Source organism: Mustela erminea, chromosome 21, assembly GCF_009829155.1.
Source record: "Mustela erminea isolate mMusErm1 chromosome 21, mMusErm1.Pri, whole genome shotgun sequence".
In the NCBI taxonomy this organism is placed as follows: Eukaryota; Metazoa; Chordata; class Mammalia; order Carnivora; family Mustelidae; genus Mustela; species Mustela erminea.
The window spans coordinates 5,547,683-5,570,058 of NC_045634.1; the positions used below are offsets into that span (position 1 = coordinate 5,547,683).

Sequence of the window (22,376 nt, forward strand, 5' to 3'; positions counted from 1 at the left end):
TCCTTGTCCATAAAAAGTGAGGAGTTAATGAACACATCATATTAGAAAACTAATCCAATCTCTAAAGAAAAAACACATCTATCACTTCTACCCAAATATTGTTTTAAGGACTAGAGATGGAAATATGCGGTCAAATGCTTGACACTGTCCTAACGCAAACATCCAAAGTTAAATTTCAAGAACAAAAACGTACCACATTAATCCCGCCTGCATGGCTCCTTGAACATACTGTTCCCACAAAAGCCATTCCTGCAGTCCCACCAAAACCTTTCTTCCTAAATGAAAATAAAAGGTCAAAGTTAGAAAATGTACTTGCGGGGGTGAAAGGAACACACTGATTCTACTTCACGGGGCTGGTAGAACCTACAGAAACTGGGAGAAGAATGGCAAAGATAATTGACATTTTAAATCAGAACACAATTAAGTCTTACTTCTTTTTTGTTCTCAGAGAATGAGATTAATATCAGCCATTAATTAATATCATTAATATTAATAAATTAATATTGATTTCTCAAATGAAGATATGTTTTAGACGCCAAGCTTTTTTCCTACCCTCTAGACAAAAAATCATCCTAAAATGCATTATATTTCTTTATTCAAAACTTCTAATGAGGAGAGACAGTTACCACTCAATGAACAGAACGCACCCAGGAGGCTGCAGAGCAGGGAGCACAGGGAACGTAAGAACCACAATGGCCTCCATATGGGTCACAGGTAATCATCACCTACACACTTGTATCTCAAGACCTATTTCTCTACCTGGAACTCCTTTGCCCAGTAAATTCTCCTACCTCATTCCCTCAGCTCCTTTCAAGTCTTTACTCACAAGTCTTCTCTTTTAGCCTTCCCTCACCACACCAACCCTACTCCTCCAATACTTTTTTTCTTGGCAAGTGCTCCACTATTTATTGAATAGAAAAGGATAATAATTTAAATATATATATACAGAATATATATATATATATATATATAGAATATAAATATATAGAGTATTTAAAATATTCTATAAGCCTTCACAAGCGCTTTACAAAAATAATCTCATTTCAACCTGAAATCCTACTAGATAAAAATTATTGGGCCCACGGAACAGATTAAGAAACTGAGACTCTGGGAAGTTGTATCTTCAGCTGTTAGGTCACCAAGCTGTGGTCTGACATAATGTCATCTGATTCCACATTTACTATCCTCAATAACTATACCATCCTGGCCCTTTCTCCCCTATAGCCAGGTAAGCACATTCTAATCAGGGAGAAATGCAAGTAAAGAAATCTGTCTTCATGTCATGAGGAGTTGAGCCTACAGTACAAAAAACTGTGGCTACTAAGATTCTTCAGACATTTCCTGGACAGAATATGAGCTTCACTGGTTGTAACCTTAACCTCCCTGGGAGACATGCAGCCGCAGCAAAATGAGGTACTTATTCCTTCACATGATGATAGAAAATTAGAACCCAAGACACTGTGTTGTGTATCTACTTCCATTATCACAAACATAGATGACAGAGGCCACACAACATGCCCAAATTCAAGCTGTTTCGTTTTGTAGCAGTCTCCACTAGCATGCCAAGGCAGGCAGCTCCTTCAGATGAGAAAGGCAGATGCCCACCCTTGGCCTTCACTGGCTAAACCAAAGGCAAGGAGATGGAGAATTCAGCCTTATGCATCATCTCAGGCAGTGCTTTTCAAACTATCTAGAGGGAAGGGCCAGTAATTTTTTCTTCAATTTCCAATTCATCACAGACCAATACCTCTTCATTTTCCCTTTTTTTTTAATTGAAATCACTGATATATTAATTTCAGGTGTATAATACAGTAATTGGATAATTATATAAATTATGAAATGCTCACCACCATAATATAGTTACACTCTTCCTATACTTTTACTTCTACCCTCCCTGCTCTATTTTTCCTCCTTATCACTTATTAGTATTTAATATATTATATACATTTATGGCTAATCTCCTCTATCACAATATGGACTCTGTGATGGCAAGAATTTTCATCTGGACAAACACAGTTCAACTGTATGAGTTCCCTTACAGAAAATTATAGAAAATGGAAATTAACCCACATTAACAGAAAAAAGATTAATGGTTGCTTGGGGAAGGAATTTTTTTGGTTTTTTTTTTTTTTTTTTTTTTTGGAGGGAAGAGACGATTGGATTACAATGGGGCCTGGAGGGAATGGACAAGTTTGTTATCTTGATCATGGTGATAATTTCATGGCTATATGTCAAAACGCACCTAAATGTACACTTTAAATAGGTGCAGCTTAATCTTCATCTGTTAAACCTCAATAAACCTGCTTAAAAGTTTAAAACATTTTAAAAATACACAATGTTTGTCTTCTTTATTCATTGCTATCCCTAGTACCTAGGGTATATACCTAATAAATATTTTTTAAATGAATGAGTAAATCTTTCTCTGAGGTATCTGACCAACAAAGAGAAGAGGACCAGAGATACTGCCATAAGGGAACTGCTAAGGAAACACGCCAGATCACCCTCTACTTAATATCATAGTCTCCAGGCCCTACACATGTACTCAATGCTTCCAAAAGGCTCTTTAGCACCCATTCTTTTTTTTTTTTTTTTTTTTTGTATTAATTTTTTTTTTTAATTTCCAGCATAACAGTATTCATTATTTTTGCACCACACCCCGTGCTCCATGCAATCCGTGCCCTCTATAATACCCACCACCTGGTACCCCAACCTCCCACCCCCCGTCCCTTCAAAACCCTCAGATTGTTTTTCAGAGTCCATAGTCTCTCATGGTTCACCTCCCCTTCCAATTTCCCCCAACTCCCTTCTCCACTCTAAGTCCCCATGTCAAAAAAAAGATTTTATTAATTTATTTGACAGACAGAGACCATAAGCAGGCAGAGAGGCAGGCAGAGAGAGAGAGGAAGGGAAGCAGGCTCCCTGCTAAGCAGAGAGCCCGATGCGGGGCTTGATCCCAGGACCCTGGGATCATGACCTGAGCCGAAGGCAGAGGCTTTAACCCACTGAGCCAGCCAGGTGCCCCTCTAGCACCCCATTCTTAACGAAAAACACAGGCAAGGATCATTAGACAGACATTTGGGAAATGCCTCCACATGACAGATGGATACCAGACAGAAAAGACAAGACAGCTTGGTAGGTTTGTTTGAGCAAGGCATGAGAAATGTGCTAGATGCCTGTCCCTTCTGGCCCCCTGTAAACTAGAAGGCAGGAGGATACTTATAGGAGCAATTTTACTAAAAATTAGTAAAAAGGTCAGGACCAAGCCTTTGTGATTACAGGGCTATAAAAATCCACTTTGGCGTTTTCACTGCCTTGCTTTAATTAACTCACATAACGAAAGAAAACAAAATAAAATCAAGAGTGTGGGGAAAGGGCAGCACTCCCTATACTAGCGGATGAAAGATTACTACAAACTCTGCTGTCAAAGAGTTTAGAAAGCAAGGGTTGTCAACACTCAGCGACAAAGACTCTTTGCTCTTCTTTGCTCTCGTCTTCATTGGTCCTACAGAAGAATCATAGATCTTTATCACACTTTCTCAAGCACATGATGCTGACAAGGGGTCTTGCTGGAACTAGGAGGATCTGTTTATGGGAAAGATACGATATGCTAATCTGCTTGTTCTAAGAGTTCTGCTAAACATAGCCTAGGGGACAATGTATACATCTCTCGGATCACAGGGCGGCTGTTTGGGCTAAGAAAGCTTGGGGGAACTCCCCACATGGCATTCCTACGGCAGAGTGGTCACGCAGGCCTCCTGGTCATGCATGCCTCAGCATCCCAAAGACCTGGGCCCTCCTCCGAAATCTTCTCTGCCCCCAACGGTCTCCGTGTTACATTTCATCAAGCCAGGTAATGTGGATGATTTCATGCTCTACATTAATAACTCAAACACAAAGGAAATTTTTCCTCAGAAAAAAATTGTGAGTTTTAGGTACCATCAACACTGAGGGAGGCAAAAATATATAAATTAGAACACTTTTCTGCAAAAAGCTTGCCTATCAATTCAGAAGACTTTCTCAGGGGGCAGGAGATGGGGAAGGGGGGTTGGATAAAGAGTAACAGTAACTTAACTGCTTTGCCAGACAAAGGAGGCTGCAGCAGGCTAAGGCCTTCAAAACTTCATCCCTCAAACCAGAAAACTTTTAAGCATGAAATATTTTAAATAGTTTTAAATGAGGATTTTGCTGTAAGTTTTGGACTGTATTGGTATAAGTGATTTATGTAAGTTTAGGCTTTATTATGGTACCATGAAAATGCTATGTAAAAGAAAAAAAAAATTTTAAACATCTATCAGTAAGAGCCCAAAGAGAGTAAAAGAATTATTATATCCATAAAATGAGAACTTGATTATATAAAAATATTAAAGGGGACAAAAAGATCTATGGAATATTAAAAATAAGATGACAGAAATAAAAAACTCAACAGAAAGCTTAAAAGAGAAATTTAAGGAAACATCCCAGAAGGCAGAACAAAAACACAAAAAGAAAGGAGATGGAAGATAATAAAACTAGAGGACAAACACAAGAAACTCAAAGGCCAACCACATAAAAGTCATTCCCAGAAGGAATGACAAACAAAAATAAAGAAAATCAAATCATCTACAAAATAATTAGAAAAAAATTCCTAAAACTACAGGACATCAGTTTCAAGACTGATGTTACCACTAAGAAAACAACACATTAAATGATAAAAGACCTACACTGAAGCATTACCATCAGGACAATTCAGAAACCTGGGAACCAAGAGAAGATCCTACAAGTTCCCAGAGAAGGAAGAAAACAAACAAACCCACAAAGGACCAGGAATCAGAAATGGTTAAGGCTTCTCAGCAATAATACTGGAAGTCAAAAGACAACAGAGCCATACCTTCAAAATTCTGAAGGAAAAAGACTTCACGCCTCAAATTTAACACAAAGCCAAATAACCAAAAAAGTTACAAAACAAAACCCTGAAAAACTGAGTTACTTAGGCCCTAGGATAAGCAGAAGGTTACACAGGTGTAATTTTTAAATTCTATTCTGAGACTATAAAGCACAATTTCTGACTTGCAAGAGGTCAAAATTTTTTCTTTCCATATATTCTTTCACAAGACGAAGGTAGAAAACATTCCATAACAAGGCTGAGGGAGTAAAATCCAGGAAAAAGGAAGGACATGGAATAAAGGTGACAGGGGATCCAACACAGAAGAGAAGACTCATTATTATACTGTGATTTGTCATGGGGAATATTACACAAAGCCCTCCTTATTCAGACGAATGCTCAAAAACCTTAAGAAAACATGATTCTAAAAAAAAAAAAAGCAGAAGTTATTGACCGTTACATTAACAGCGCTTTTTTTTAAAATCTCTTACAGAACGAGCTGTGCACTGTCATGTCTCCGACGTGTTATGAGAAACTTTTCCCGCCACTGTACAAAGTTCCCCAACACATCACCAGCACCTCCAATTATGTTGATCAGGTTTCCATTTGTCCAAATCTCTAGTCCAACTAGAACAATTCGAATATTCAACATAATATACATCTAGGAAAAAAACAGAAATAAAAGTATAGAAAATATACTAAAGAATCTTAGAGTATCTTTTAACTTATAATGAACATAACTACTTAAAATAAAAGCAGGACTCCTCCCCTTCAAAAAATATACTTCATGCAATATAATGAGACTCTAACCTTTTAAGGGTCTCAGTGTCCTCATCCACAAAATGAAAGTAACAGAAGTTCAAAATTGTTTTTACCTTCCATTCCAAAATCTGACAAACTGAAAATCTATTGCTCTAAACTAATGCAAATCTATTTATGGTCCATATGTATCTCACTTAATATAAATATTCATACATTTCACTACAGGAATATCAGCGAGTTTGATTACAAAGAGCCACCAGAGATCCTGTTAGAGGTGTTATGCAATACATAGTGAACCATATTATCTTTCTAAACTTTTACCTAAAATCCTAATTATACATACCCCAAAGGTTTCAGATAGTGCACTATGGAATGCATTTTTATTTCATAGAGATACTGGGAGGAATAAATGAAAATAAATGTAAAGCACTTGGCTCAGTTTCTAGCAATAAATGCTCAATAGAACACTACTGTCTTCATCATTATTATTATTATGCTAAATATTCACATCAAGGAAATACCTTATAGAGGAAATTATCTTATAAGAACATGCATCTAATTCTTCAATATCTCCCACTGGATAATTGAACTACAAACCCTCCAACCAAACTTCTCTCTCTCTTCCTCCCTCTCTCTTGGGCACGCTCACGCTCGCGGTCTCTCTCCCTCTCTCTCTCTCACACACACACACACACACACACATATACACACAGAGTCCTATCATGGTTTCAGAGTAGGAGGCAGCATTCATCAAAGTAAGATTGAGTAAAAATTCAAAGGTCTTTTCATAAATGCCAAAGTTCCTTATACTTTCTACACTGAGGATAAAATAGATGCTATTATGAAATCTCTTACGTGTCTCAAAGTCTTTCTACAATTATACATTCCCTTCAAACATAAAAAATGTTACAAAACAAACTAGAAAACAGACCCCTGAAAGAATGAGCCCCTAGGATAAACAGAACTCAAAATGAAACAATTTTTAGATTCCGTTCTGAGATTATAAAAAGACAGGCTAGAATAATCCCAGTTAATAGAAAACACAACTCACACTATCCAAGTAGTTTGCTAAACGGATCATCTCCTCTCTCACTGCAGTCTGATTTCTTCCCATCATGTCATACTGAAAAGCAAGAAAGGGAAATCATTTCACCAAAGTCATTTACGAAAAAAATTTCTAAAATCTGTTATAATGAAGGTAAGAATCCCAAATATTTCCTCTGCACTAAAAATGGAGGCATTTAGACATGCACCTGCCTTTCAAATTAAGAAATCTAAAGGATACATTTCAGTGAAATAAATAGGAGTAAGAAAAACAGTTCAAGTATGAAATGAATGTTAAGCAAAACATATTGAAGTCTATTTGCTCCAAATTAGCATAATTTTAAAATGAATTCTCTTTAATGCTCTTTTTATTCATTTTAATGCAAAAATGTTTTCAAACAGGTTATAAAGGTAGTGTTTAAAACCATCAAAATGCACAGATAAAGGGATAAAAACAATCTAACAGATTTCCTGACCCTTTCATCCCTTAGGCTAAAGACATTACCAATAAACAATTTCTAAACTTGGGGCTAAATTAATAATGAGAGATTAACCAATGTTCACCAACAGACATTATATGAACAGACATTATATGTAGACAAAATAGATATTTGCAAGTTTAACTATATTAAGACAAACAGTTGATATGACTGATTATTTTCTTCAAGACCCGGCTAAATCCAAATGTCTATTTTAACATTATTTTAATACAATCAACAAATAACTAATGAAAAGAAAATTTTAAAAAGAATGTATGATTTTGCTCTAAGATAAGAGCATTAATATATCAGATCTTATTTAATATATCAGAACATATCAGATCTTTTATCAGGGAGGCATTTTATCATGATTCTCCTAAACAAACAAAAAAAATTAATTTATCTGATAAGGTTTTATTAAAATGGAATCATTCTTATTTTGAACCATTTTCCACCAGTATGTAACATCTATCTGGAGAGAGTAATAAATAAAAACATTACAAATCTCTATTTTTGACTTGTCCAAACATTCTCCAGAAACTTTTTATCCATTATCAGGTGTGCAGTTCATGCTTGCTCACACTCCCTGTGCTTTTTCCGGGTAATGAACCCACAATGAACAAATCTGAATACGTTTCTATCTGTTAATAAACACAGCTTGTTTATTTCCAACCTATGCAAAATAAGGGATTTTTTTAACCATAAAAATAGTCTAAACTCTGTAGCTTACAAGAAAGGATCTGCCAATATTGATAAGTTTCTACAACTTTTTCACACAAACAACAAAGCTAAAGTCAGACAAAACATTTCAAATAATTTATTAAATTATATAACAGCTGTATCTAAAACTGATAACCCTGTAAATGCTGAAACAGACCCATTACTTTTCTTAGCTAAGTTAAGCACAATTCTTAAATATGAATAAGGAAATCCCTGGTGTTATCCTGGACACAGAAACTAAGAGTAAAGACTAAAATCAGCTATTCTCCTGTATTCCCTTCTGAAGCACGCCACAACCTGGAAGTTTCCGTCTCTTAAAGTGACGTATATGCAAGTTGGTGGAAGTTCTAAAGAGCAAAGTAATTTCATTAGGCAACAAAGCAGTATCTGATTGCTGGTTTTTCATCACAGTCCTCTAAAGCCATCTGAAAAGGTGACCCTAACTGAAGGGCAATACAGTTTTGCTTAAGAAATTCTGCGTGAGGAGATCACCCGAAACACCTGGGTTAGGTGGGGGGAGAAGATGACAGTAAAAATGGTTGGAGATACTCTCATTCACTACCTTCAGTTTCTGGTGGGGTTACAAACATCAAGCATTTTTAAAGGAAAAAACCCATTTGAGATTTAAAAATACATTTAAGAAAAATCAGTATAAATATATTTTATGGTTCCTTTATGGGATGCTCACTTCTCATCTGCTTTTCATGAAAAAGAAGAAAAACTGTCACCAATCCTACCCTTTCCTTGTCTACGACAATGAATAGCTCCACGTATCGGGTCTGTGGCAGGACAGCTCTTCTTCTCTGTAAAAAAAAAAAAAAAAAAAAAAAATTAGGCAAAAAAAAAAAAATTATAAGACTACATGTTAAAAAAAAAAAAAAGAAAAGAAAACCACATGTTTTTCATAGGTAGTGACCTTATACTCATCTCTAATCTCTTATTTCAGGCCAGCTAAGAACGTGATAAAGTTAGTTTAGTTTACACAGATCAATAAAGCCAAAAACATATTTTTTTCTAAAATAGTGACATCTCCTCTCTATACTAGCCTGAGAAAAATTCTAGTTAACAACAATATGAGGTATTCAAATTTCCAAAGCAGAGTTACTGATTTTCTAATATCAAAACTACACGTACTCACACACTCTAAAGGGAAGCCCCATTGCTATGTTGAGTGAAAAAATGAACATAAGAATTATACTATTACAAGAATACAATAACCCAGAGCAGAAGTTAGGACAAGGCTGCCACTTCAAAACAGGACTAGTTCTGTGATTTTCAGAAATTCATATATAAAGTACAGAATTTGACAAAAATTTAAAGGTTCTCCAATGACTAAAGTTAAAAGGAAAAGTCCAACAGTACAAAAGAGTGGAGGCAAGAAAGGCAATGAAAATAATGCCATAAACTCATATGAAAATGTATCAGAAGAGGTGCAAGCCTCTTCCAACACAGCAGCATCATCTCACATGCAGAAAGACGCAGTGCCCACAACTGAAGTTGAGCTGTTCCTAGGAACATTTCAGCCTTTAAGAGCCCCACATCAAGAGTAGGCAGCGAATCTTAATGGTGACTCAAAAGAGGGACGCAAGTGTTCCTGGAAGCCATCTTAAATGAAGGACTAAGGCTCAATTCGTCTCTCTTTCTCCGATCCAGGGCTCAGAAATCACTATTCTTGTTGGTGTGGAAGATATATAAATAAAAATGGTACTGCTCTCTGGAAGACAATATAATGGACTATCACACAGCAGTGATAAAAAGAAGTAAGTTCTGTTTAAGATTTAAGCCCTGATTTCTAAAACACACAGAAGCTTGACTGCATTCGACTTGGTAGCAGGAACTGCATCTTTTCATCCCCTAGTACCTGTCTAAATGTCTGGTCCATAGACAGAAAAACGTAACAAAGATAAGTATTGGTTTAATGCATAAAGACATGATTTTTTAACACATTAGTCTGAGCCATTAAGAAATATATTTCCTTACTCGAAGTAGCTGAGTGATGCTAGGAGGCTCTTCTTCTTCATAGTTTGTGGTTTCTGTTTCTATATCCTTGTTGGAAACCCCACATTTCAGAGGCTCTTTGTGGACATCATCCATTCGATAAAAGATGTGCTCAAAACGAGAACTGTTTTGCAGGGGTTCAATCCCATAACTCACATTCTCTATATGCAGCAATCCTCTAAGTGTCACGTGACACGTACACAATTTTTAAGAATGAAGAAAATAATACACAGGAAAAGGAATCAGAAAACCGAAATTCAAATCCTAGTTCTTAACATGTCTAAGAAAGGGTAGCGTGTGGAGAGAAAAATAGCACGGTTTTAGAGTCACACAGATATGAATTTAAATCTCAAGACCTCTACCTACTAACATCACTCCCTAAAAAAAGTCAGTTAACCTCTCCAAGTGACTGTTGTATATAACAGAAAGCAACTCAGAACAGTGGCTGAAAGTATGGACTCTGGAGCCAGAGAACCAGTGTTTGAATCCCAAATGTTTCTCCCTAGCTGTGCGGCTCTTAGCAATTACTTAACCTCTACCTTACTTTATTCTACATGGGGTTGTTCTGAAAACTAAATTATTAAGAGTGAAATACTTAAAACATGGCCTGACGCACAGTCACTGCTCTGTGTTATTACTTAAATGGAGATAATTGTAGCCATTTTATACAGCTGGTTTGATAATTAATATATTTATTAGTTCAATCAGTCACATAACCGATGAACCAGAATAGCATGATACTGCCAGGGCTTCAATAAATGTAATTTTAATATTATTATCGTTTTATTTGATATGTGGTACAATTTCTCTGAACCACAGTTTGCTCATCATCACCTACATACAGAGATAGTGAGCCCCCTTTCAAAGGCATTATGATACTTAAATGAAAGAATATAGGTGAAAATTTTATATAGTGCTACAGAAACTAAAAGTATGTTTTTTTCTAAATAGCAAAATTATTTAGCAGTCTCAAATCAATGAAATTTTCTCTTTAGCTATTGAAACTCATCAACTGTAGTATTTTCTTAAATAAACACGTCAAGAATAATACCTGATACATATCTCTAAAGACCTTCCACAAAACCAAAGTAAAATCTAATTTTGTTAAGTCCCTCCAAGTGACTTGATTTAGAAACTGAGACAGGTAAAAGGGTAAGAAATAAAAGGAAAAAAAATGACACAGAAAATTCCTTACCTGAGTCCGAAACAGTCGCTAAGAGCAATGGATGAATTGTAAACTCCCTCCACATAGCCCCGATAATGACAATGATTCTAAATGATAAAAACTGTATTATCTTCAAATACTGTTACATGGCTATAATTCATCATAGAAATTACACAGCTAACAAAATTATTTAAGGTCAATAAACTAACAATTCTGTTTATAACACTGGCATCTCATATCATGGCATTCTTTGGACTACTATCACCCTATAAGCATACAAATGTTTAGGCAGAATTCCAGAGGATACTAAGTACACACAGCTCTACTCCAATAGCCTTTAAGCTTAGAAGCAGAACAAGACAGCTTATGTCATGTTTAATATCTTAGATCATAGTCAATCCAGGAAGCAACAGCAGTCAATTGATACCTAACACCGAAGGGAATCTTGTGACAAGCTAATGATGCCAAGGAGGAAGAAAAGTGAGTATGTGGCAAGAAAGTAATATTGATCACATGATTTTCTTTTCTTCTTATATGTATATTAATCATATTATTATTAGTTTTACATTTAGCCATCTTAAAAAATAAAAAGAGGCTTTATCCTTAATTTTGAACAACAAATTGACCATTGGAAGTACAAGCATATTATCACTAATACCAGATTTCTTTTACTACACGATGAGATATTCTCCTCTTAAAATAGTCTCAAACCACTAAAACAAAGCCAAGGTCATGGGAAAGGGGGTTGTTGGGGAGACTAGCCCTACCACACATTAAGACATATCACAAGGCCTTAAAAAATTAAAATAATATGGTAACAGTAGTGAATTAGAGAACCACCAGTGGAACAAAATCTGGGGGACCTGAAATAGCCCAAAGTACGTATGGAACTGGGGCAAGGATTTTTATAATAAATGGTGCTCAGACCACTTGTCAGACATTTGGAAAAAGTTAAAATTAGATCCATACCTCACTCACCACACATAAGAATAAAATTTAAATGAATCAAAAATCTAAACATAAAAAATAAAAACTATATAAGAACTAAAAGAAAATATGGGTGACCTTCTCTTTAACCTGGGTGTAGAGAAAGGCTAACTATCACTCAAAATACATCTGCAATAGAAGGGGAAAAAATGACAATTTTTACTACATAAGAAGTTTTTCAAACTTCTATGTGGAAAAAAAAAATCAAAAAACAAAATCAGGGAGGTTGGGAGAGCCTAGTGGTGGGTATCATGGAGGGCACGTATTGCATGGAGCACTGGGTGTGGTGCATAAACAATGAATTCTGGAACACTGAAAAGAAATTTTAAAAAATAAATAAGAATTTTAAAAAATTAAACACAATACACAGATTGGGGAAAAAAACATCTGTAAGTTATATCACAGATACAAGACTAATATCCCTAACTATAAAGAACTCTTAAACATCCAAGGGGAAAGATTAAAAACTCAACAGAGGAGAGGAAGAAGTAAAACTGTCACTATTTGCAGATGACATAATTTTATATAGAGAAAACCCTAAAGACTCCACCAAAAAACCATTAGAACTAATAGATGAATTCAGTAAAGTTGCAGGAAACAAAATCAATATATAGAAATCTGTTGTGTTATATACACAGATAATGAAGTAGCAAAAGGAAAAATTAAGAAAACAATCCCATTTACAATCGCATCAAAAAGAGTAAAATACCTAGATATAAATTTAACCAAGGCAGAAAGATCTATACACAGAAATTGGTAAGACATTAATGAAAGAAACTGAAGAAGATACAAATAAGCAGAAAGATAATCAATGTTCATAGATTAGAAGAACAAATGTTAAAATGTCTAGACTAACCAAAACAATCTACAGATTCAATGCAATTCCTATCAAAATTCTGAGGGCATTTTTTACAGAAATGGAACAAAAACCTAAAATTTGTCTGAAACCACAAAAAATATCACATGGAATAAAGATACTTCTTTCTCTTCTTGAGAAAGAAAAAAAAGAAAGCTAGAGGCATAATGCTCCCTGATTTCAAACTATATTACAAAGCTATGGCAATCAAAACAGTATGGTGTTCGCATGAAAACAGACACACAGATCAACGGAACAGAACAGAAAGCCCAGAAGTAAACCCACACCTATATGGTCAATTAATTTCTGACAAAGGAACCAAGAATCTACCAGTTTCTTCAATAAACTGTATTGAAAAAATTGGACAGAAAAGAATGAAACCAGACCACTTTCTTACACCATATATAAAAATTAACACAAAATTAGATTAAAGACAGCATAGCAACTATAGTTAATGATGCGCTACTGCATATATGAAAGTTGCTAAAAGATTAAGTTCTTATCAGAAACACCTGGGTGACTCAGTCGGTTAAGCCACTGCCTTCAGCTCAGGTCATGATCCCAGGGTCCTGGGATTGAGCCCCACACTGGGCTTCCCTGCTCAGTGGGGAACCTGCTTCTCTCTCTCTGTCTCTGCCTGCCACTGTGCCTGCTTGTGCGCGCTCGCTCTCTCTCACTCTCTAATAAATAAAATCTTTTTAAAAAAATAAAAATAAAAAAGTTCTTATCACACACGCACAAAAAAACACTTTGTAACTATGTATGATAACAGATAATAAGATTTATACTGGCAATCATTTCACAACATATACAAATATCAAATCATTATGATGTATACCTGAAACTAATGCAGTATAACATATATCGATTATATCTCAATTTAAAAAAAACGTTTCTTAGAGGAACAGCAACAACAAAAAAAAGTGGAAAACAGGGCAAAAGACATGATTAGACAATTCAAAAAAGAACATAAAAATACCTCACATACATGAAGATTTTCAATCTCACTCATAAAAAAAGTAAGAATCCATGAGTCTACGCTGACACAAATAATTAAGAAAGGAAAACTTTTCCTTGCAGAAAGCACTAACACACAGAGAATCACTAATGAAATTAGGAAGTCACCATTTTAACCACCATCATAATAACCATTAATTCAGACAAATACTAAATACTAACAGTAGTGGGTAAAAATTTAAAAAGTAACAGGATATTTATATTAGCCTCAAAATGTCTAACCATAATATTCATTAAGAAGGAAAAAAAATTAACTGTACAGGAGAAACCCGGCAGAAAATTCCTTAACTAAATGATCAAAGTTAACATAACCACAGTACATGCTTCTTGACGGGATACACTGAGGACCACTCGGTATCACTCTGGTGGTATTCCTGCCAAAAGCGCATAACCTGAATCTGATCATGAGCAAACATCAATCTCAAATTGCAGGACATTCTACAAAAGTTTGCCCATGCTTCTCAAAAATGCCAGTGCCATGAAATACAAGGAAAGAGAAAGGATTTCCAAATTAAAGACAACTACAGAGACATGACCACTGAATGCAACACATGAACTTGGATTTTCTCTTGCTATGCATAAAGTACATTACTAGGATGGTGCACCCACAAAATATGTATCAATAAGACCTGTAAATTAGACAATAGTATTGCTTCAATGTTAACTTCCTAATTTTGAAAATTATACTTGGTTACATAAAAGAATTCCTTGTTTTTTTTTGACAAAGGAATACCATGTCTGCAACGTACTCTAAAAGGTTCAGAAAAAAAAAAAGTAGAATAAAGCAAATGAAGTAAAATGTAGGTGAAGGAGATGCATGAATATTTTGTATTATTCATGCAACATTTCCTCTAAGTCTAAAGTGGTGAAAATTTAAATAAGAAAATAAAAAAACAATTCTATGCTAAAAATACAGGCTCAATTTCAATATTTTACAACTTTTTTCTAGTGTGGGGCAGTTCACAACCACTCATGTTTTTCTTTCCCAGTCCTTTGTGTTAAAGTCTAGTTTTGATATTGCCTTATTCTCACTAGAGGAAAATAAAGACCTTCTATTATTACCAATGAGGTAGCACTGATGATATAATAATACTTCTAACTCATGGCACTCCAATATTAAATGTTTCTACTTTCAGTTATAGTAGAAGCTCTCTTATTTGACAGGACTGAAATCCAGCACTTGGTCACTCGATCTATCAACTTGATGGTATTTTTTAAATGACTTGGGTTTATTTAATCTTTCCAAAGTCTTCAATGCACTTTTAAAAATCAAGGAATCAGGGGCACCTGGGTGGCTCAGTGGGTTAAGCCTCTGCCTCCCGCTCAGGTCATGATCCCAGGGTCCTGGGATTGAGCACGCATTGGGCTCTCTGCTCAGCAGAGAGCCTGCTTCCCCTCCCCTCTCTCTGCCTGCCTCTCTGCCTACTTGTGATCTCTGTCAAATAAATATATATAATCTTAAAAATTAATTAATTAATGAAACTAAAAATAAATAAATAAAAATAACGAATCAGATTTCATAAGTTTATAAAACATCTAATTAAACTTTGTGATAACAGTAAAGGTGCAAATGCCACAATTTTGGAAACATGCAAACTATAAGCAAAAAACTCAACTAGGGAGAGAAACATACAGAACTCTGATAGAAAAATGCCCAGCCACAGCCCAGCAAGCCTGGCCGGTCAATATATTTTTCAGATCAAAGAGTATTAATTAATTAGAAAATTAGTTAAGACACTGGTTGATGCATTTGCAAGGTACCCCAAAGTTTTAACACATAGTAATTTGGAGTTTTATTTGACACAACAACTTGTATAATGTGATTATTAGAGCTTAGGTTTTTTGTGAAAAATGACCTTTGTGAAAGACACTGATGATAAAAGACACCTAATGGCTTTATGAATTACTTTCATCTTAAATAGATCATAAGGAAAAGCATTTAAATTTTCAGTGTAATTTAACTGTATTTTATAAACAAAAGTAATGTCACTATGATATCTGGCAATATAGCCATGTCAAAAAGTCCCAGTACCAAAGTTATAACTGGTATCTCAAGTCTATAGACATGCTTTTATCTATCTGAACAATATTTAATAACCAAGAAGTAAGTAAAAGACTTCATCTGTCTTAGTTTATATTTTTCAATCACCCATAATCCCATAATACTACTTGGAAGATAACAGCTGCATAAATTTCTATGACTGAAACCTATTTTTAATAGTTCTAAGGATGTATTTTTTTAATAACAACAAATAATAATTTGTATTGAGTTAAAAATGGTCAGGCTATCTGTTCCAAGTGTCTTACAAGTATTAACTCATTTAATGAAGATACAAAGTACAGCATAAGGAACAGAATTAATAACATGTAACAATGTTACATATGTAACATACAGTGTTACATATGGTGACAGATGGGAGCTAGATTTGTCCCATCACAATGTATATAACCATTGAATCACTATGTTGTGCACCTAAAACAAATATAATATTGTATGTCAACTACGCTTCAATTTTTAAAAAAAGGTATTAACTCGAGGCGCCTGGGTGGCTCAGTGGGTTGATCCTCTGCCTCTGGCTTGGGTCGTGGTCTCCGGGTCCTGGGATCATGCCCCGAATCAGGCTCTCTGCTCAGCGGGGAGCCTGCTACTCTCTCTCTCTCTCTCTGCCTGCCTCTCTGCCTACTTGTGATCTCTCTCTGCCAAATAAATAAATAAAATCTTTAAAAAAAAAAAAGGTATTAACTCACTTAAGCCTTCAAGTAACTCCTTGAAGTTGTAATTATTATTCCCACTTTAAAGTGCAGATAGTAAGGTACAGACAAGTTAAAGTAACATGACCAGCAAATAAATGGCAGACCCATGATTAAGTCCAAACAGAGTATATCTCCAAAACCTCCACCAAGAAACTTCTCCCAAGGGGCAAAAAAAAAAGTCTTTACAATCACCGCTTTTGTCAAGTGGCTTAAATTATGTGGTCTTTGGCTTCACATCATAGTAATCTCTGGATAAATAATTGAATGGGTAGATGAACAAATGCATGCGTTGGTTATTTGTGATCTGGTTTACGCTATCATATAAGTTGAAGCTGCTCTACTAGTTTGCTGTTAAATAATGGAAAATAAGGTACTAAAAAGAATCAGAAAATGAACCAGAAAAGAGTTAAGTCTGTCAGCGTATCCTTATTTCTTTAATCACTAGTAATTAATCTAAAATAAAGGTTTGCCTTCTATTTATTGGAAGAGTGCTGCAGAAGTGCGTAACTAACATGAATAATTCAATCTAGCCAAACATTACAAAGCTCAGGAAAAAAATAACACGTTTAATCAGAACAAAGACTTCTCCTGGGCATTAATCCAGAAGAAAAAAATACAGAATACCTAACTGCCAAAAAGGACTATAGAACACTCTTCCCAAGTGACACTAGAAATGTTTATGCTCTAAATTAATAACACATAAAGCCGAATTCGGCAGCTGCCAATCATTTCAAGTATTCCCGGCCAGTTCTGTCCTCAGGAATACTCTGTTCTCTGATGCAATGTAGGCCACATTTCTTGAGAAAAGAACTGTTTTTAGTAAAATCTTAGGACATACAAATGTTTGTTCTTTATTAAGAACTAATGGCAAGTTAAATGACTTAATAAGGAAGTAAGATGTGCTTTCAGAAACACTAACTTTCAGCAAATAAAATTTTTTAAATATACATTACAATATAGCAAACATTCCCCCTTCATAAGCAATAAGGATTACCATTAAATAGGAGATTCTTTTCCTGAACTTAAAAAAAAAAAAAAAAAAAAAAAAACACCTGACTACCGAGTACCTGGAGAACTATAAACTATAGTCTACTCTGTGTAAAGGCATCCCCCCGCCCACCCCCTTCCCGGAACAACTCCATGTATTATAATGTCAAGAATGGCCCTTGGTGACTGTGATATACAGTCTTGCATATGTGAACAAAACTCATTTTTAAATTATGATTATTTTAAATTTGCTATAAGATCAAGAGGAAAATATATTACCTGTACATCAGGATGGTCAGATATCAGAGCCCCTTCCTTATTGTAGGTATAAACTACAAAATCTTGGGGCAAAAGATCACTAGAAGAGGAATAAGACACATCATTTAAAATAATTTTAATCTATATACAACTAAGAACACAACTCATAAGGCAGCACTCCTAGAAGAGATAAGTAGGAATAAAAACTTTTACCTGACAAATTATTATTTTAAAGAGGGAGCTACTATAAAACAAAAAGCTCATGAATAGACTTAAATCTAAAATCGTGTGCGTTGCTTCCTCATGAAGAATGCAGGGCTGCATAATTTGTTCTACTGGTCATAAAACTCTGGTTGTAAAAAACACAAGTAATGTCTTTTAATTTTTCTGATACACCACATAGGAAAGGTACAAATAAGGTTATACAGCACATCATATTTCCAGAAGAAATAGTGTTTTTTACTCTTTCCTCAAAGTCCTCTATAAACAAGAAGCACTCACTACTTTAGCCTGGTAAGTATAGAGGCAAAATCTGTGTCAGTTCGAGGAAGCAATTACTGTGGATTCCTGAAGCTCCCTTGTGTGTTAAAGGAACTCAGTACTGTAAACCATACATGTAAAGACAGGGTCATCTGCATTAAAGAAAAACTATTCGGTGACACCTGTTAAAGATGGTAAGGCAGACTTCATTCGGCTCCACTGTGACAGGGAGAGGAACCACTGCAATGGTGATTTTACAGGGAGGGAGAACCAAGGATCAACTCCAGAGAAGTTGGGCATGGGCAACTGGGAATATAGCCAAGAGTCAGGGTATCGGGGATCAGCGGACAGAAAATTACTAACTAGAAGTATCAGCATTGAGAGGCGGTGTAGCTAAACGAACCTAACAGATTCTCAATGAAGACAGGCCAGAGTGAACGCAAACCACCTGGAGGGTCGTAAAGGATGAGGAATGTGACTACACGGCCAGAGGGATCAGAAATGGGGTGGGGGGAGGAGTTCTTAATAAAACCAGACTTGACAGGGAAGTGCACCAATGCAAGAAGGTTCAACAGCCTGACCGAAGTTTGGTCAGGCAAAGGCTGTTTGTCAGTCTCCCTCTTGTTCGAGAAGAGACAACCTTCTTTCCTCTCAACAATAAAAATCCCTTTTTCTGTCTGGATGCCTTCTGTTCATTAAGGATCAGCTGAATCATCTACTGGAAGTTGGTATTAAAGGACAATTGCTGGATGCTGCTAGCAGTCAGACATTTAATGAGGACAGTTGCTATGAAAATAAAAGAAAAACAAAGACTAATAGTTAGAAACCCAGTTTCTAAGTCCAATGGGCAGTGGTCAGAGTTTTTAGATTTGAAGTTCTTGAAGTATGGTAGAGGATGGCATTGGCCATCTGACAAGTTCCTGGGTGGCAGTCTGAAGGCCTCTGGTGATGGCATCAGGCATTCTGCTGAACTTTCTGAATGGGCCATACAGCAGGAGACAGGAAGGTTGCCCATACATGTCTGCTGTGGCGAAAAAAAATTGGGGGGAAGAGGGGGGAGTTTACGTGAATTTGTCCAGCTACAACTTACAGAGCTTCATGAAAAGGGCGGTCTTAATTCTCAAAGATTTCAAGTCAGAAGGGAGAAAAATTGGAAATGTTAATTTGGAGAGTTGTAGCCAGCTATTGGAGGAAATCAGAAGATTTCAGGATTTGGTAAAAACTGGCAAAAAGAGGGGCAGCTGGGTGGCTCAGTCGGTTGGGCTTCTGACTCTTGGTTTCAGTTCAGGTTGGGAGATCAAGCCCCACGCCCGGCTCCGGCTCCACACTCAGGGCAGAGTCTGCTTGAGATTCTCTCTTTCCCTCTGCCCCTCCCCTGCTCACACATGCTCACTCTACCTCTCTCTAAAATAAATAAATAAATAAATCTTTATTAAAAAAAAAAAAAAAAAAACTAGCAAGATGAGCCAGCAAGGGTATACTGCAGTTTTCTACTGCAGTGAAAAACAATTTCTCTCTACAGTCACCCTCATTTCTGTCCAAGATAATCAAAGTAAGACTAATCTGTTTGCAAAGTAAACCTAGTCTAATTAAACCTGGTCTGATTATTTACATAAGCATAGTAAAAATACTGACTGACTGCATAGGCCCTTGTTTGAGTTTTGATTTACTGGAACACTTCAAAAGGAATCTTAGATTGGACTTTTAAAAGCCTCTAAGGGCTGGGAAGCCACATGAAGAACTCACCACTCGATTTTTTTCTTTTTTTTTTTTTTTGCCGGTGGTACTTATAGACACAGGAGAATTCTTCTCTTCTCAGGGTTCTCAAAATACCTTGAGGCTCCTGGACCGGCCAGAAATGACCTTCCTTACTCACATTTAAGGCAGGAAACCCCGTAAGCCAGATAGAGGCTGGTTTTTCCAAGGGGTGTGGTTTATTAACATTGGCTCCCTAAAGTCAGCCTTAGTTCCTTAAAGCTGTCTAGTCGTATCTGATCTGAGGCATATCATTCTCAAATATGACATTACAAAAACCTTGGTGATATAACTAAGGTTTCCAAATGTATTCTGGTACAAGGAGAACAGATTCTCAATAACTTACATAAATAACTATACTGCCATGAAAATAAGAATATTCTCTAAGAGCTTTCAATTTCTAGAGAGCTCAGGTAGGAAGGAAAGATCAGTGCTTCAGTTCTGTTTACAAAGGTATAAATTACAAATTGCTGTAAATTACTCTTAGCTTAAGAAAAGAGAAAAGGTCTTCCTTAAATTTGGAAAGAAAAAAAAATTAAAGAACCAGCAATGTTTCAAACAAAAAGTTACAAAAAAAAAATTATAATCATCTTCATCAGTTCATTTAGGCCCATATAAGTAAGTCTTGCTGTACTTAATCCTGGGTTAGTAGTTCTTATGAATCCATCTGTTTCTTCATTAATTCAGGAAATTCTTTTTTTTTTTTTTTTTTTATGTCAGTCACCATAAAGTACGTCATTAGTTTTTGATGTAGTGTTCCAAGATTTATAAACTCTGGAAATTCTTACACTGTTATAAACACTTCTAGAGAAGAATCACAGTAATATTGTTACTTTCTGTGAGTGACAAAATTGTTCAGGTTAAAGACCTGATGAGAGTTCACCACAATGCTATTGACAAGGACATTTTGTTACTTCTCTGCCACCCAATTTAAGATAATAACTCAACAATAAAGGTACTGGCAAATTTCTGTGAACATCATACAATTTCTATACGCAAATACAACACATACCTATATTGCATGTACAATCATCACTTATTTGACAATGCTTCCCAAGTAATTTAATATATTAAATAAGCCTAATTGAACATGAACCTTTTTTTAAATTTTTTTATTTTTTATTAACATGTAATGTATTATTAGCCCCGGGGGTACAAGTCTGTGAATCGTCAGGCTTACACACGTCACAGCACTCACCACAGCACATGCCCTCCCCAATGTCCATAACCACCCCCCTTCTCCCTGCACCCCTCCCCCTGGCAACCCTCAGTTTGTTTTGTGAGATTAAGAGTCTCTTTAGTTTCAAACGTGTCTCTTTTTATAAGGAGAGAGACAAAAACAATGAGATTTTCCAGGGGTCATCTAGGAAATCTCAAAGTTAATCTGAGGTCAAAAAGACTCTTCTTATGGTTGACAAAACAACTCTTCTTAGAGCCTGGAGAAGCTGTCACAAAGGTCTGAAGGTCCGACCATCTGACTAAACAGGATCACAGGTCACTGGGAAACAATCCTTAGTTATCCATTTAACCAAACTCACAATTCAAAGATCTCAAAGGCAAATACAGAAAACTACCTAGTTACAAAAATTCTTAGCCTCTTACTATCAAGAACACCTGGTTTTCAATCAAAGAACTGATTGACATGAAACACAAGAAATTGTTTTAAAACACAAAATCTTGTTTTCCCAGGTATATTACTTAAAAGGTAAAGAAAAACAGCTTTTTTTTTTTTTACAATTTCTAATTAAGAGCAAACAAATAATCTAAAAAAACTTTGTTGCTTTAACACAGACAGAAAACCAAATAATGGTTTCACATCAGTGTGCTATTAATACTAAGGCGAATTTTTAAAAATTAAGATAAATAAATATATAAAAACCCTACAAATAAATCCTTCCAATCTTGGGCAGCTACGGATTCCTTTTCCAAGGTTTCTTTTCCTCAAATCTTGTAAGAAATTTTTCTTATAAACATTCGGTTTTCATCCTACTCTTTTCTTCTTTAGCATTCTGGAACAACCAGTCCCACTTTACAAAAATTACTCTTTTCCCCCTAACAAAAACTTGTCCTTCATACCTTCCCTTATCAAAAATACATATTACTTCCCTTTTTATAAACTTATTTTTCTTTACCCTTATTATTCCTAGTAGTTTCATTTGCATATACTGACTACATTTTTAACCATCAGAAACTCAAATTTTCAGTGAAAAATAGGAAGTGGACAACTGCAAATTCACATATTATCATACTGTA

At 35.6% G+C, this 22,376-nt stretch overlaps 1 protein-coding gene across 1 annotated transcript in view; it reads right to left on the reverse strand.

The window, feature by feature from the left end:
• ADAM9 (ADAM metallopeptidase domain 9) overlaps window positions 1-22,376 on the reverse strand; it is a 147,957-nt gene that overhangs the window by 104,992 nt on the left and 20,589 nt on the right. Inside the window, exons 4-10 of the mRNA XM_032329020.1 lie at window positions 17,910-17,988; window positions 11,060-11,136; window positions 9,847-10,042; window positions 8,604-8,669; window positions 6,675-6,746; window positions 5,353-5,522; window positions 194-275 (exon numbers count right to left, since the gene is read on the reverse strand). Coding sequence (XP_032184911.1) covers window positions 194-275; window positions 5,353-5,522; window positions 6,675-6,746; window positions 8,604-8,669; window positions 9,847-10,042; window positions 11,060-11,136; window positions 17,910-17,988 — 742 coding nt within the window. The remainder of the gene's footprint in view (window positions 1-193; window positions 276-5,352; window positions 5,523-6,674; window positions 6,747-8,603; window positions 8,670-9,846; window positions 10,043-11,059; window positions 11,137-17,909; window positions 17,989-22,376) is intronic.